The sequence below is a fragment of the Dreissena polymorpha genome, chromosome 5, assembly GCF_020536995.1.
Source record: "Dreissena polymorpha isolate Duluth1 chromosome 5, UMN_Dpol_1.0, whole genome shotgun sequence".
Taxonomy (NCBI): domain Eukaryota; kingdom Metazoa; phylum Mollusca; class Bivalvia; order Myida; family Dreissenidae; genus Dreissena; species Dreissena polymorpha.
The window spans coordinates 23,467,432-23,485,618 of NC_068359.1; the positions used below are offsets into that span (position 1 = coordinate 23,467,432).

The 18,187-nt window shown below is 35.8% G+C and overlaps 2 protein-coding genes across 5 annotated transcripts in view; one reads left to right on the forward strand and one right to left on the reverse strand.

Annotated features, from left to right (window-relative positions):
• Window positions 1–5,904, reverse strand: part of LOC127881479 (uncharacterized) — a 64,839-nt gene extending 58,935 nt beyond the window's left edge. The window contains 1 exon segment of the mRNA XM_052429380.1: window positions 5,722–5,904. Coding sequence (XP_052285340.1) covers window positions 5,722–5,760 — 39 coding nt within the window. The 5' untranslated portion in view covers window positions 5,761–5,904.
• Window positions 5,905–11,163: 5,259 nt separating this feature from the next.
• The window catches only part of LOC127881159 (AP-2 complex subunit mu), a 33,210-nt gene continuing 26,186 nt past the window's right edge, over window positions 11,164–18,187 (forward strand). For 3 of the 4 annotated variants that reach the window (XM_052428837.1, XM_052428839.1, XM_052428840.1), the window contains exons 1-3: window positions 11,164–11,249; window positions 11,601–11,715; window positions 14,504–14,608. In XM_052428837.1, the coding sequence (XP_052284797.1) occupies window positions 11,642–11,715; window positions 14,504–14,608 (179 nt within the window). In that variant the 5' untranslated portion in view covers window positions 11,164–11,249; window positions 11,601–11,641. Of the gene's footprint in view, window positions 11,250–11,368; window positions 11,389–11,600; window positions 11,716–14,503; window positions 14,609–18,187 lie in introns of those variants that run through there. The other variant, XM_052428838.1, reaches the window with a different exon arrangement.

Here is an 18,187-nt window from a genome sequence, read left to right on the forward strand (position 1 = left end):
CAACTACTTCTACTACTACTACTACTACTGCAGCAGCTGCTGCTGCTGCTACTACTACTACTACTACTACTACTACTACTACTACTACTACTACTACTACTACTACTACTACTACTACTATTACTACTACTACTACTACTTCTGCTGCTGCTGCTGCTGCTGCAGCAGCTACTTCTACTTTTGTTGCTTCTGCTAATGCTGCTGTTGTTAATGGTGATATTACTATGACAATTACTATTATAATTACATCTCTATTACTACTTTCATTATCCAGTGTAAATAACCTCTGTTTTCAAACAATTAATAATTACTTTTAAGTACCAATTAAAACTTAACATACCTTGTTCCTGTATGCACTAACATTTACTTTGTTCAACCACAGGTATTAAAACTTTCTAATAATTTAATTAGTTTATTTATAGCCCTACACCTTACAAATTATGTTTACATTCAAATGACAGTTCACTTAATGAAACAGTTTACCTTTTAAAGTTCATTCAATTTGCTAACATCAGATAGATAAGTTAATTGTTCACACCTTAATACTGACCATAGTTTTTGGCATTATCTAGTTCCTACCCATGGCATTATCTTTGAGAATTCTACCATATGGGTACCAAGCCACCTGCAATATGCTTCCTTATCAGAAACTACCAGACCATTGCCTTTGCAATACCAAATTTGTACCTAGGGTTGTTTTGTTGACAACCCTAACCCCTTTGCTTTATCTCATATTAGGGAACTTAACTGTTCTATGTTAGGGGATTGAAGTTGTGTGAATTCACATGTGCGTTAAACTTAAAGATATTTAAAAGTCAAATTGTGTACCATGATAACCATTTTCATGCGTTTCATATTGAATGTGTTTCTTTGTCACAAATTGAATTTTACCTTGTTTAATAAAAGTCCCATGACTTAATGGTATAAACCATGATTTTTTTGGGGAAGTCTATAACTAAAATCAATATTTTCATTTGGACATAAAAAAATAATAATATTAATTCTCTTGGCAATAACTATACATTTTTATATCAATTAAAAACAAAAATAAAAAAGATCAAAATAAAAAACAAACAGAATGTCAACATTTTACATATTGATTTACTTTTATTAAAATAACTCTTGAATCTTAATCTAGGTCTACATGTCAGCTATCAGCAGACAAAATTTCATTGCAAATTATCACCATCCCAATTCAAATAAATAAGGGGAAACAGTTTTCTTTTTTTATAAATATTACCTTGACATTGATCAGTCAATTATAATTTCTCGGTTCCAAGCTAAGTCTGCGTGTAATATACAACCACACTAAATTTCAGCACAATATCTCCGATCATTTTTTGAATTTTTAGTTACTGTGACCTTGATCTTACCCCAACTGGCACCAAATGCAATCCCTGGCAAGTTCTTCATTCACTATGCACTCAAAGAATTTATGTGCACTTACTGTTATTCAATTCAAACTAAGGCTTTTGAGCTGTTATTGTTTTTCTTTTCTTAGTAACAGAGACATTGACCTTGCTAGCCCTTTATAAAATCCCAAGCGGGTCTGCAAGCAAGCTTGCTACACCCGAAGTATGTTCTACATTCTTGTATGTTAAGCCTAGTTAATTGACCGGTAACCCCGGAAATGCCGTTGTTCTAAGGTAGCAGTGACCTGAAGGTTGACCCAAATGACATCAAAAATGAAGTCTAACTACCCTTTTCCACTTAGATACGTATTTTTACGTGTTTGTAGTCCCTTGGAAAGATAAATTTAATTAAAGACCTTTATTACTAGATTCAAGTTTTAAAGTCTTCATTTCAAACCCTTAAACACTGATGAGCAGTAAACAGCATAAAACCTGACCCGAGTCTGCGAGTTACTGGTTTTATGCTGTTTGCACATAGCCATTTTCACTTTGCTTCTAAGTGGCAAAGGATTAAGCTAGATTTTAATGATAGCTACTTACATACAATTTCGGAATAATTCTTTTTAAACTTAAGTTATAGAGCAGAGACCCTTTTCTTGGTCAAAGTGACCTTGACCTTAACCTTATAAGCCCAAATAAAATCCAGCACTAGGTCACCACCAATTCTTTCAGCAGAAGATATGACCCTTTAAGAAGTACATGCAAATATGATTTGTTGCAAAACAATTACTTATGCTTATGTTAATTACTCCATCAAACTGAATCCTGTCAGAGCAATGACAAGCTTACGTCACAGTATACCCTTCTATTTTATGTCCTTAATTAACTCATATGAATATAAACGGTAGTTTATAGGCTGAACAACACCAACTATGTTTATGAACATCATGTGACAGACATAATCGTTAAAATTGTACCGATGATTGTCCTAATAACCGTCTTACTATTTTTCGATAAATAGACATGTCACACTGCAATGTGTATTATCCTGCAATAAAGGATGTGTATTTATATATTATCTTCAAGAATATACCATAGATAGTGGCATAAATAGTGGCATAATTAATATATATATAATGACAATATTTATTTGATTTTTTAAGTGTAGAAAACTTTCAGATATTTCTCAAACTTTTTTTACTATAACTAAATAGATGTTTTCTCTGTGGCTATCACCTAAACAAAATACCTTGTTATTCACTTTGCACATTTGTTTTCAGGTATAAAATAACTTAAAATAATACAAATAACTTGTATAGGGTCTAAAATAACTTAAAATAATACAAATACCTTTAATAAATTATAATAGTGTTTCAAATGACAACGTAAAGTAACTGCACATTTGCAACAAGTTTATACAGTGCCCATATGTAAAAACGCGATGTTTTTTATTATTAAAGCTTATTACACATTATTTAACATCCAATGATATTTCATCTAAATGATTGCATTAGCCAGATGTGACACTCTTGAAAAAATCAGCATCATTAAACAGGCTAAATATATCATATTGTTGAACACTTAGGTGTTCAAAATTAACAGTATGACAGAGGGAAAACCATTGTTCTAATATTGGGAATACCCCTTTTATTTCGAGTAATGCAACAAAGTTGATTCGCAAGTTGTGGTACTTGAATATTTTTATAAAATATCTGGGGCTGATAAACTTAATGTAAAAGAATCAGTGTTTTTTCACCATTTAGAGGATAAATTCATATTAAACCACACAGTGCAGTAATGTGTTGATGTTCTTTTTAGTTTTGGTATAGAAGTCCTTCCTTAATTAATTATAAAACTTTTAAATTAAATCATAACTTAAGATTCCACTTAAGATATTACTATAATGTTGCCCCTGTTCCAACATTTAAGTACAGCTCTGATATAATATAGACAGGCGTTTTGCTGTTCATCTCTTCTGAAGACATTTTGTAGGATCTGTTCACATTTTATCCTGAAATTTATATTGGGGTGCATTTTCCTAGATATTTATTTATAGCACCCAAAAATCATGAAAAGTTGGTGGAAATTGTGCTATCTTGATTTTCGAGTAGGGTGGGTGTTAGATTTCAGCATTTTAACTGGGCAAATTTAGATAGGGGTATGCTAGATACAGAGCTTGGTAGTTGAAGTCTAATTGGTGAAACCACTTGCCTGAAAATTGAGCAGGATATTCGTTATAACAAGGCCAGAGCAGGAAATGCCTACTTTGTGTCTATTAAGTTTAAATATCCTGTTTTATTTTTGCAATGACTGGATGCCAGGAAAGTATGGCCTTTGTTCGTTGTTTTTTATTGGGAAACCCTGTTTTGATTGAGAGTATGTTGTGTTTAAAGTGTTATGTATAAAATAACCCATAGCTTCAGCTAAATAGATGTATTTGTTTGACCAAAGAAATCAATTCAAAGTTATCATTATATGGATATTCAAACATGGCTGGAGTAAAAAAATAAATATATTTTTTACTATCAAGACTGAGAAATTTCCCAATCACTTAAGGTAGCCAATCATGACTTACATCACATAATACTTAATTTTGACTGGGGAATTCCCTTGATTCTCTCGTGCACTGATCAATCATAACAGGAATATTCCTAATAAGTCAATAATAACTGGGATATTTCCAATCCCATTAAAGTCAATAATAACTGGGATATTTCCAATCCCATTAAAGTCAATAATAACTGGGATATTTCCAATCCCATTATAGTCAATAATAACTGGGATATTTCCAATCCCATTATAGTCAATAATAACTGGGATATTTCCAATCCCATTAAAGTCAATAATAACAGTAACAGTTTCAATCAATTAATAAGTCAATAATAACTTGGATATTTCCAATCCCATTATAGTCAATAATAACTGGGATATTTCCAATCCCATTATAGTCAATAATAACTGGGATATTTCCAATCCCATTAAAGTCAATAATAACAGTAACAGTTTCAATCAATTAATAAGTCAATAATAACTGGGATATTTCCAATCCCATTAAAGTCAATAATAACTGGGATATTTCCAATCCCATTAAAGTCAATAATAACAGTAACAGTTTCAATCAATTAATAAGTCAATAATAAGTGGGATATTTCCCAATAACATAATAAGTCAATTATCACTGGAATGTTCCCAATCACATATTAATTAGTAAATCATAAATGGGATATTTCCAATCACATAATAAGTCAATCATAGCTTTGCTAATCCCAATCACATTATAAGTAAAAAAATAATGTATAAATCTATCACATGATATAAGTCAATATTAACTAGGATATTTTCAATCACAAAAATAGTCAATCACAACTTGGATATTCTAAATCACATTATAAGTCAATCAACTGTGTTGTCCAGTTTCTCGCATTCAATCACAGAATGTCCTATTACTGGCCATATTTATAATCATGAATGGCTTTTCTAATATCTATAGATGTTACCATTTAACCCTTTCAGTGCGGGAACCGAATTTTGAAGGCCTTTGCAAACAGTTTGGATCCAGATGAGACGTCACAGAATGTGGCGTCTCATCAGGATCCAAACTGTTTGCTATTCTGATAGTATTCTTTGAAAAAAATAGAAGAAAATGCTGATTTTAGAAATTCTGCAGACGACATTTTAGCAGACGACAAATTTCCCAGCATGCAAAGGGTTAATGTTCAATCAAAGTCTGTACATACTACCAATGAATGTTCAATACCTAGCCAGGACATGGGCAAAACATGTTCAGTACCCATCATTGCATGGTGAAAAGTCATTGGAACCCAAAGATTGCTTTGAGAGTAATTATGTTGTTTGACATTAAATATATTATTGTCCCAAAGCAATATAATATATTAAAGTCATGACAGTGTGTTCTTTATACCTTTATACCTATTTTATCCCATTTTTAAATTAAATTCAAAGGAAAAATATAATTATTTGTGTTTCCTGATACAAATGAACAGTATATTTAGATAAGTATGGGAACATGGAAACTTATTTAAAGGCCTTTTATTGTAAAAATGAAAATTATATCTACCGTTCTACAAAAAAATAAAACATAGTCATCAAGTGGATGCATAAAATAATATCGGATATATTTCCTGCTTTAAAAAATTAAACAACCTCAAACATCACCATATAAAACAACAAGCGCGCATACCAGCTCATGCAATGTACATCACAGGCAGACGTTATCCCTACTTAAGCGTGTATGCCACATATGGTTAAAACAAAAGCACAACGTCAGCTACGGTAAAACTGCGCAACATATGTATATCGTACACCGCACCAATTTGGTATTACAATTTACAACATTGAAACAACATACCCCGGCAGTTTTCCCCGGTCTGAACTGTTTCCTCCTCATAGTGGTTCTGAAAATTACGTCTAAATTTCCATGGTATTAAACTATTAATATCTCTCCGTACTCGCGCGCCGTATACGATACTTGACAAGCTGTCAACTGGCTATACTGGGTGCGTAGTACTCACAACCACCACTTAAACTCTCCGGGTGCCGCCATATTGGTGATATAGGTGGTGTTTTAGGCGACATCTGGCTTAAGACAGGCGTTAAATCGGGGTAAACCTCCCCGCGGTGCGCAAATGGTTCCGTCCAAAATGCTGCTGAGGCTGGGTGGATGGTTTATCCGTCGTGCATTTACGGGTATATCGTATTTAAGATACGGTTAATTTCCGCGTGCAAATTTATTAGTGTAATGGGTTTGCGGTTTAATATAGCGGGAAGTTTAATGGAGTAAGATAAAACAAATTACAGACGAAACGAAACTTGTGTATAGTTTTGTTATTTTAACTTGATGGGGTAGATTATTTAAAACAGTTGTTGATTGTTTCTGTTTGTTGGAAATTCGCTATGTTCGCCGACTTTTTTTTATGCCTTGTCGTTCATTAATCTCTAGCTATGAAATATGTACTACTTGTTGGTGTACACATCCGGATTCAATGTACCATTGCGACTAAAGATCTAGCAGATGGATTTTTGTCACAATTTACAAGATAAGAAGTTTATATTTAGAAAGTGGAATTATAAACGAAAATACGGTTACAGTCCCAACAGAGTTGAAAAAGGAGTGTACTCGTATTAAATTAATGAGTTCTTTATGAAAATTGTCTCCCTTGTCTTTCGAATAAAATTACCGACCTATAAGCGAAAAACTGGTTTAATACCTAAGCAAAACTGTGTATACAATAATAATGAGTCGAAAAAAATAATTTCATCTCAAATGTTGTAATTGTTTTCAGCAATACCAAACACAAAAGACGCTGATTCCCAAGCGGCACATGTTTAGAATCATACAACTTCACCAGTTAGGTAAAGTTCTGAACAGACGCACCGACGGACGGACACGTGCGGTGCTCTTTTTGGTTATTTCCCGTATACATCAATTATCAAGTTCAAAGTCAGATACACATTATAAAAATGCATGATTGTGTATGCGATGGATTGTCATATCACTACGCAAACTTTCAAAATAAAAATATCAATATCATATTATTTGCATTCGTAAAAATACAGAAGTATTTGTCCATGGTGCGTTATAACTTTTGCCTACTGAATAAATTATATCCATTACGTCCGAACTATATATAAAAGAACTTTAATCAACTTGTTTGTGAAAAAGTTGGTTAGTACGCAGGGACATGACGTGGCACTTTCATCCTTATATGAAAAGCAGTTAACCCTTTGCATGCTGGTAAATTTGTCGTCTGCTAAAATGTCGTCTGCTGAATTTCTAAAATTAGCATTTTCTTCGATTTTTTTTCAAAGAATACTATCAGAATAGCAAACAGTTTGGATCCAGATGAGACGCCACGTTCTGTGGCGTCTCATCTGGATCCAAACTGTTTGCAATGGCCTTCAAAATTCGGTTCCCGCACTGAAAGAGTTAAATTATCGAACACTATGATAATTATATTTTATCGCATGCATCGTTAAGATTAGAAGATTACTGCAGCGATAAATTGCATGCTCATTCCATTGTTAATTACATTAATGAAACTTCAAGAAGATTAAGGAATTGTCTTGCACAATCCAACAGGACAGGACATTCTAGCGACATTCGCCGCTACATCGACCCACAGCAAACAATATGCTTTTACTCCGCGAGTGAGTTACGCAGCATTTGAAAGTTTAAGTTTAAAAACTCTTGATTTAGCTATATTTTGCTCAAAGCTAACGGTATATTGAGACACGTTCGTGCTCGTCATCTGAGTAGAACTAGTAATCGGCGACCTCAGGTGAAATATTTAGGACGCTCCATTTCGGCCCCCCCCCCCCCCCCCCCCCTGATCGACGCCGTATACACTACACCACAGCGAACACTGGATGATTCCGGTCGATAATCTGGAGCTTGCACGTCGCGTCCGGGGCTGAAGGCAACCTCAGAGGGACGTCTTAAAGACTGCAACTATTTACAGGCTTCGGATTTTTTCGGCGTAGCTGTATACGCCAGCTTTTCACCTTAGCCTGACCTTTGTAAGCGACCAATCAATTTGAATATAAGATTTCCCGCCGGTAGGCTTGAAACTTTTCGCAGTGGAAAACGTGCAATCTACAAACAGATTTCACATTAACTTTAATATGTTATTCCATCGACTTTCTATTTTTGGGAAGTATAGGATATGGAAAGGGATACAACAGTTCGATAAGCAACGATGTTAACTGCGTTTTCAGCATAAAACAATTATATCTCTAATGATAAGGTTTGAGAGATCGAACAGTTTCACACTCAATTTTCGACATCAATACAAAGTGTGTGCCCCTTTTATATTTAGAAGAATGTCGGCGCAAAAGCGTTTGTACTTAAAGGTTGTGCTCTTATATTTGGAAATTACTACGATATTGCACTCATACATTTTAGATCATATTTATTTATAAGTATTGTTGTTCAGTTACCTGATATACGATTTGACGAAAATATTTTAAATTCTTTTCAAAATTGACCGTTATACACGTTAATGTTTAAAGCTTTAAACAAGTCGTCGTTCCAGCAGTGGAATTTGTTACATCACTTTAATGCATTGCAATCAACGCCGTATATCTTTTTAAGATATTTCTTGTTTTTATAACCATGAAATTCGAGGGTGAACGGAACTCCTTCGGGTAACTCCGCCAATGCCAGGAATAACTGCCTACATGCGCGTGGGACGTCCCACACATGTCTTATTGAACTCTTGAGTGATCGTTTAACGCGTTAATATTTTGAACAAGCCATAGTAAGAAGGCGGGTCGGAAGAGGGAAAGGAACAGCGGATATCACCCCCGGAAACCCGACATGCTGTGAGAAGTTAGACATGCTAGGAGATGAAGCCGATATATTTCAAAGAATTTCGGTAGGGTGAGTAAATCCAGTTCTATAATTGTTTAAGGCATTTTTGAAATAAAATATATTTTGGTGCATGCAAAGGAGGTATTACCATGTATGTTAGAAAAATCCTGGTTATTAATATTCAGGATTTATTGAAATATGGCTATTTAAAGTCGACGATGCAGGGATTTGTCCCATATTTTGCACTTTATTTACACATTTCTTTAAAGGTATGCCAGTGAAAAAGTTTTTTTCACCGAAAATTATATTAACCAATGTCCCCGAGTAACATATCCGCCAGGGTATCTTAAAAAAGTTCGTATTGGTGGAAAAATTCGACTTTACATACAACGTGTTGATGAAAAAATGATATGACATGGTGCTGTACAAAGATGTCGAGATATGACATGTGTGAAGTTCATTTATAAACTTAAAAGCTCACTATTACAGCTGATTTATGCCCACTCTGACGCATTGTAGATCATTTTCATTGAACTTTGAGGTTTTATAATGATATCCGCTCTGAAGCTAAGTTAATTTCCAGCTAATTTGTATCTTTTTTTATTGTTTGAAAATTATTGTAAATGTAAAGCAATTGATTCATACAGGTAAACATATACGTCCGGTAGGCAATCTAAACATTTATAATAATATTTTTTGCCTATAGTCCCAATTAAGCTCGATTGGTCTTTGTCGGCTCGGGTACTACTTACAAGTACCTCGGGTACTCTTAAGTATACTTACATTTACCCCATCAATCAGGCTAAAAAGAGCGGTCACAAAACATGGTACAATCCTGCTAGCTGAGCTGGTCGCAGTCCTGATGGCTCTAGAAGAAATACTACAACATCCCCACCTAACACTCGGCAACACAATTCAGATCTTCAGTGACAGCAAGACAGTGGTTGGCATCTTAACCATGGGCTGGAAAAACAACGGCCATAGGAGTGTGATTGAAGAAATCAAGAAGGCACTTAGGACCACAACAGTGCAACTCCTATGGACACCCAGTCATGCAGGTCTACAGGGCAATGCAATTGCTGACGGCCTAGCAAAAGAAGGAGCCAAAGAAGCAGATGCAATGCAAGAAGACTCCTGGACAACCACAACTCAAGAAGTAAAAGGAGCAAGTCATAAGTCCTGCATGATCAAGTGGCAAAAACGTTGGGAGAACTCATCTACCGGTAGGACTTTCTATGAGTTCTTCCCATCAGTCGAGCAAAAGCGACAATTTGACCACCCAGATAAGGTAACATATGGCGTGATCCTGCAGCTACAGACAGGGTACTCAATGCAAAATGCACATCGCAACAGGATTGGCATGAATGTCTCACCACTGTGCGCATGTGGAGACCTGGAGACTACAGAGCATTTCCTCCTGTAATGCTACATCCATGAAAAACACAGGGAAGAGCTCTTGAAATTACTACACAAACTATGTGGAGTTACGGCCCTTCATACCAACACACTACTCAACACAGACGAGCACCCCTACATACCAGGCTGGAGAGAGACTATTACATCTGAACTGTCCAAGTACATCAAAGCTACAGGCAGATTCACGATAAAGCAGCCAGCCAGCGACCAACCCCAATCCGACATCCACAACTAAGTCTAAAAAAAATACATGAGAGAAAATTACCGGTGTGGGATATATACCAAGAGACTAATGTTTACCAAGAGACACTTGTGACGAAGAGTCTGTGGATCGAGGATCGAGTCGCGGTCTTACTATGCCTCTTTCAAATGCAATTAACTTTCACACCATTGATTTCGCCTGTTCTCTGGGTTACTAAAATATTGACTCAGCCCGCTTGTGTACCGTGCGAGGGGAGCGGCTCGGTAGCTGGTGACAACACGAGGCGCCATACAGAAAGCGCAGCGCACAAGGAACATGGAGACATCTTTAAGTTGCCTAAGGAAGAGCTACTCCCTTGGCAGAGTGGCCTTGCCCCGACTTCTTATTGGGAAAAGCCTTGGATTGTCTTTAAGTGTCTATAAGTTCACAATATGGTCTAATTAGCCACTGTGCACTCGTCTCTTTTAGTATAAACTATTTCTTTGGCAAATACCCGCGCTGCCGGAGTAAATTTGACATACTTTGGCTCAAAATTAACTCTTATGCGCTGAAAGATCCCAAGGGCAGGTCAACATACATATGGTGTCAACATGGCGCAGGGAGACCAGTTAATAAACTACAAAACATGCAGACAGACACACAAACAGGTTCCAACTTATTATTCGGAACAACGAGTGAGTATGATTCAATCACGTGCACGCTGAAAATCGAGTACTGGTGATAGTAAACTTTGACTCAAACATGAAATAATGCTTTAGTGAGTGTTCTGTAAGTTTAGATTAAATATATGCACACTCTTTAATTTAAATTTTAACTCACTTGAACGGGTTTTAGGGATTTATAATTTGTGCAAAATATACGGAGTGATACGGTTGTTAGTGTTGATTTGAACAACCGGAAGTATTGTGGGATTGATCGCGAAAACACCCACTGTTTGATTTTTCCACCGGTAAATATTATTAAAACTCAAGTTATATGTAATTGATTGCAAATAACTCGCGTTTATAGTTGCATGGTCAATACTTCAATAAAGCAGAATATTTAACATGGGTACAATCGTCTTTGACTGATAAAAATCTCGACTAATTGTAAGAGCAGTTTCGCCCCACCCACTTTTGTTCGCTGAAATATTTTATAATTTCTTATTGATTTCTTGTGCATTTGCACTAATTTTACGAGTTTTTGTATTGATTATTCTTTCATACACATAGCAAATGATGTCAACAGATGAAATGCGCATCCATTTAAACAACATGCCTCAAATTCTCATAATATTTGTATGCAAAATGTTTGTTTACAGATAATGTGACATTTGCATAACAGCTGAGCAGAGACAGCAAGATGATTGGGGGACTGTTTATATACAACCACAAAGGGGAGGTCCTCATCTCCCGCGTTTATAGGGACGACATCGGGTAAAACTCTCAGTAGAATAAAAGCACTTGTATGTTCAAATTTTCTAGGCAAAGCTCTTGCTGGGAAATGTGTGGCTTATTTGCTACCATTGTTCCTTTTTTATGAAAACTGGTTTATAATTGCAGGGAGCATTTTTGCAGAAAGTTAAACAGGGCTATAGATAACAAGCCTATTTGCGTTCTTACGCAATTAAAATAACCAAAAACGTAATTAAATTCAAAATAAAGCGTACAAAAACGCAAATACAAATTTAATAATGTAATTCCCGTAAATAAACCTTGCGTCACGAAACGCAATTCTTACCAACACCGGGCCTGTTTTGTTGACTGGTTATTTTCCGTACAAAAATTGTTTATATGCCGTCCTATGAAGAAAAGAAGGTTTTCGTCTTTCCAGCTGTTAACAATCTTTGGGGTATTATTGTAATTATTTGTAGACCCGTCTGATTTTTACTTTCATATGTCATTCCCTACATTACCCAATTGAGTTAAAAAACCAGGGGTGAAAAAACCAATTAAGCTCAAAAGTAGGGGTTGAACATTTTTGCTTATACTCTATTGAATTTACAGAAACCCTATTGTTGTCAAAACAGGGGATGAAAAACCCAATATACTCAAAAGTTATCTATAGCCCTGGTTTAATTATTGAACTTAGGAATTATCACAAATGAAGCAATACTTGTTTTCAACTTTAACAATTTCAGAGTTGACATTAGGCAAGGATTTAAAGTTATGATTCAGCTAAAATAAAATAAAAATGCAGGCTTTTTCCGCCCCATGCCACGGGTCCGTAATTCGGCCCCATTCCCAATGCAAATCTGGTAGTTTTTTTCCCAATTGAAAAAAAAATTCCCAATTCCAAAAAAAAATAAAAAAAAAAAAATATTTTTTTTTTTTTTTTTTACCTTAAAATATCAGGGCTCGAATTTAACTTTTTTTTCTACTGGCAAAACATTGCGAGAAGCTTTAATACCAACTCGCACAATCAAAAACATTACCGCAAATTTTGCTGGAAACCTAATTTAATTTCGTTTTTTTTTATTCAACAGTTAACTTTGCTTTATCTTTCGTATTGTTATTTCCATCTGTGGGCAAAAAGAAACTAGTTATTTTTCGCTTCGACGCCATGTCTGTTCAAGTTCAATGAACACGTGTGAATTAGTCGACTGTTTAACGTTCTTTGTACCAATACCATTCTGGTATCTGTACTATAAGTATACCAGTCTATATACAAGGTGCGCGCTTCCGCATACGGGTATTAGGACGTTCTATGACCTATGGTTTAGCGTTCAGGATGTCGAACGCATTTAGCAATATTAATGTGTGTTTTTTTCACTATTTCTTTACTCGCAAAAAATCACTAGTGGCTTAAAACTTAACTCGCAATAGGTATTTTTCACTCGCATTTTTCGAGTGTGCGAGTGTTAATTTCGAGCCCTGAATATATAAGTTAACCTGATCCGGTGTAGAAAATAGAAAGTGTTGCATAATTTAAGAATATGTTGCCTTGAATTTGTTTTAAAGACTGTAAAATATGTTATTATTATTTAAGACTTTCCTTATTTTCCTCAAAATCCGGCGCTTCGCACGATTTTTTTCACCTCAAAAAAGGCCAGGCCTTTTCCCCAAATTCAGATTAAAAAACCTGCAGTTATCTCACATGTTCATAATACTTTGTAAAATTTTAATAATAAGTTATCAAAATAGTCGTTATTTACCAGTTAACGGCTTCTTTGAAATAAAAGAAAATCTATTTACATGCGATAATTTTTCCCAATTGAGCCAATTTTGCGAATAATTTTTTTCCCAAAATGGGGGTTTTCACGACGCGAAATTCCCAAAATTCCAGTGTGGCGTATTCCCAAAATGGAGCGGAAAAAGCCTGAAATGTCGTTGGCATTAACTTTGGCCCATTTCAATATTTTATTACCAATTAGAAAATGGTTTCATTTTGTTACAAATGCAACCTGCAGGAAATGCCCTGCAAGACTTAACCTAGGAAATCTCAATGATAGCCATATTTTATTTTTTGCGTAATGCTTATTATTAACATATAATGCATATATAATTAAAGGATAAATGTATACTTTCATTTTTAAATATTTTTATAAATTTTAGTAGACACTTATAGGAAGGATGGTTCAGCTACTTGTTGTGCAGTCTCCGCAAAAGTCACAAAACCATTCTGCAGTGTGCTCCAGAAAAATTTGAGAAGCCAGTTATATTTTCAAAGTAGCCTGCGGCTAAGCAATAAAACAGTTGTAATTGCACAATTTCAATTCATATTTGGGGGAAAGTAGCCGGCATCTAGATTGAATGTAAACGGTGAAATTGCCAGCTGCCGCTGCTTCTGGAAAATACTGCATTCAGGCCACAAGGTCTAATGAGCTCGTAATTATTACAGGGCCAAATTTAAATTAGTTCTTTAGTATAAAAAAAAAATACCGGCTTTAAAGGGGTAAGTATTCTGTAAATTATTCATGACAGTTTTTGTGGCTTTGTTTAAATGCGGACAGTATTTTGTGGAAACTTTATTGCTAAAAACTAGGCTTAATGCATGTGCATTAAGTGTAGTCCTTATTCAAGGACAACACTCTCCGCTTTTATATAATTTTGTGTTTGAAGGAAGTCTCTTTGAAATTAAAATTCAGTCTAAGTGGAAAGTGTCGTCCTTGATTAGTCTGTGCAGACTGCATAGGCTCATCTGGGATGAATATTTACGCAAAGTCATTAAGCCCAGTTTTCCCAGAACGAGGCTCTTTATATTTAATTCCCATGTCTGTTTCAGGAGAAATGCAGTGGACGCTTTCAGAGTGAACGTTATTCATGCTCGACAGCAAGTCAGGTCCCCAGTGACCAACATTGCCAGAACCAGCTTCTTTCATATAAAAAGGTATTAACTCTTGGCTTTGACACATACTCTTTAATTATTTTGCAAACCTTTTGGCATCCTTTGTTTTTTAGCTCACCTGAGCACAACGTGCTCATGGTGAGCTTTTGTGATCACTTTTTGTCCGTTGTGCGGCGTCAATATTTGCCTTGTTAACTCTCTAGAAGCCACATTTATTGTCCAATCTTCATGAAATTTGGTTAGAAGATCGGTTTCAATGATATCTTGGATGAGTTCGAAAATGGTTACGTTTGCTTGAAAAACATGGCTGCCCAGGGGCTGGGCATTTTTAACCAGGTTTTCCGAAGGAAAAAACTGGTTATTAGATTGGCGAATGCGGGCGGGCTGGCTGGCTGGCGGGCTGGCGGAATAAGCTTGTCCGGGCCATAACTATGTCGTTCATTGTCAGATTTTAAAATCATTTGGCACATTTGTTCACCATCATTGGACGGTGTGTCGCGCGAAATAATTACGTCGATATCTCCAAGGTCAAGGTCACACTTTGAGTTCAAAGGTCAAAAATGGCCATAAATGAGCTTGTCCGAGCCATAACTATGTCGTTCATCGTCAGATTTTAAAATCATTTGGCACATTTGTTCACCATCATTGGACGGTGTGTCGCGCGAAATAATTACGTCGATATCTCCAAGGTCAAGGTCACACTTTGAGTTCAAAGGTCAAAAATGGCCATAAATGAGCTTGTCCTGGCCATAACTATGTCATTCATTGTGAGATTTTAAAATCATTTGGCACATTTGTTCACCATCATGGGACGGTGTGTCCCACGAAAGAATCACGTCAATATCTCCAATGTCAAGGCCGCCACGACTAAAAATAGATTTAAAAAAAAAAAAAAATTACAAAGGGGGTTAATTTTTTTTGGTCATTTCAAAAGTTCAGTTTGAGTTTTCTCCCTTTATCAGATTTTTTTTTCACAATGAAAACCTGGTTTTGTGACAATTTTGTCCCTTGTTCCTAATATGGCTATATAAGGCTATAGTAAAACCTTGTTAACACTCTAGAGGCCACATTTATAGTCCGATCTTCATGAAACTCGGTCAGAAGATTCATCCCAATAATATCTTGGACGAGTTAAAAAATGATGCCGGTTGGTTGAAAAACATGGCCACCACGGGGCAAGTCTATTTTCCTTATATGGCTATAATAAAACCTTGTTAACACTCTAGAGGTCACATTTATTTTCCGATCATCATGAAACTTGAAGATTTGTCCCAATGATATCTTGGATGAGTTCGAAAATGATTTTGGTTGTTTTAAAAACATGGCCACCAGGGGCGGGGCATTTTTTCTTATATGGCTATATATGGCTATAGTAAAACCTTGTTAACACTCTAGAGGCCACATTTATTGTCCAATCTTCATGAAATTTGGTCCGAAGATTGGTCTCAATGATATCTTGGATGAGTTCGAAAATAATTATGTTCGCTTGAAAAAAATGGCTTCCAAGGGGCGGGGCATTTTTCCTTATATGGCTATAGTAAAATCTTGTTAACACTCTAGAGGCCACATTTACTGTCCAATCTTCATGAAACTTGGTCAGAAGATTAATCCGGATAATATCTTGGACGAGATTAAAAATGATGCCCGTTGGTTGAAAAACATGGCTGCCAGGGGGTGGGGCTTTTTTCCTTATATGGCTATAGTTAAACCTCGTTAACACTCTAGAGGCCACATTTATTTTCCGCTCTTCGTGAAACTTGGTCAGAAGATTTGTCCCAATAATATCTTGTTATCTCAGGTGAGCGACTTTGGGCCTTTCAGGCCCTCTTGTTTAGGTGTAAGTCTGTTAGCATTTTAAAGGGTTTGCAACATGAAGGAAGAATGTCAATTCAGTTATTTAAAAATAAAATGTTTCTATTCTATCCATGTTTTCACAGTATCTTAGTGAGAATTAGCATACTAATACAAATTCTATTATACAAATGTAATGTTGATACTAGAAATACAATATCTCTACATTTTGCCTGATCAGTGATCAGTTATTATTATCCCTTGGTTAAAACGCGTATTGATGTTTGACAATTTTGATTTAGCTGTGTTTTGCAAAAAATGGGTATTATGCCATATGTGGTCTGGAGCTACGCAAGGTTTCATAGTCTGATTATCCGGTGTTTATTATGCCCCCGGAACGAATGATCTGGGTATATTGTTTTTGGCCTGTCTGTCATTGTATGAGTGTGTGTGTGTCTGTAACTAAACTTTGTCATTGGTCAAAACTTTTGCAATAATGAAGATAGACACTTGATATTTGGGATGCATGTGTACATGTATCTCATGGAGCTGCACATTGGTGCAGTGGTGAAAGGTCAAGGTCATCCTTCAAGGTTAAAGGTCAAATATATGGCTTCAAAGAGGCGCAATAGGAGGCATTGTGTTTCTGACAAACACATCTCTTGTTTTTGTTCAAAATCGGGGCCGGTATTTGGTCCCATTCCCAATGAAAAAAGTATATCTTTTTCCCAAATGGGATTTAAAAATTCCCAATTAAAGGTTTACAAATTTATTTATTTTTCAGAGCAGTAATCTCCCATGCAGCTCTACGAGTTACACTTTATTAAAGTTAATATTTGAACCACTTTAATTCTCATTTTTGAAGCATTTGTTAGCAAAAACAACAACACTAATTTCCCAATTTTGGTCAAAACGCTGCGATTTTTCCCAATCCAAAGGGACCCGGCCCCATTCCCTAAAAGGTGAAAAAACCACTGCTATCATAATATTCTGATGCAGGGGCAACCTGGAGCTACTCCCACTGTTTGGATAACTCTTAAGGCCTGGATATCTCCTATGGCCACAGGGCCCTCAATCTATCAAATCTGCGGCCGAATTTCGGCCGCATGTCCCCCACCTGAAAAGTATACTTTTTACCCTTTAAGGGGGAAAAATTCCCCCTGTAATTAAAAAAAAAAAATATTATTTTTAGCTCATCTATTTTTTGAAAAAAAAAAAGAGCTATTGTCATCACCTTGGCGTCCGCATCTGCGTCGGCGTCCGGTTAAGTTTTGCGTCTAGGTCCACTTTTCTCATTAAGTATCAATGCTATTGCATTCAAACATGGTACACTTACTTTATTAACTATCATGAAGGGACTGGGCAGGCAAAGTTTGATAACTCTGGCGTGCATTTTGACAGAATTATGTTCCCTTTTTATACTTAGAAGATTGCCAATGTTGGTTAAGTTTTGTGTTCAGGTCCATTTTATTCCTTAAGTATCAAAACCATTGCTTTCATACTTGCAACACTTACTAACTATCATAAGGGGACTGTGCAGGCAAAGTTATGTAACTCTGACTGGCATTTTGATAGAATTATGTGCCCTTTTTATACTTAGAAAATTGAAAATTTGGTTAAGTTTTGTGTTTAGGTCCACTTTATTCCTAAAGTATCAAAGCTATTGCTTTCATACTTGCAACACACTAACTATCATAAGGGGACTGTGCAAGCAAAGTTATGTAACTCTGACTGGCATTTTGACGGAATTATGGGCCCTTTATACTTAGAAAATTGAAAATTTGGTAAAGTTTTGTGTTTTGGTCCACTTTACCCCTAAAGTATCATAGA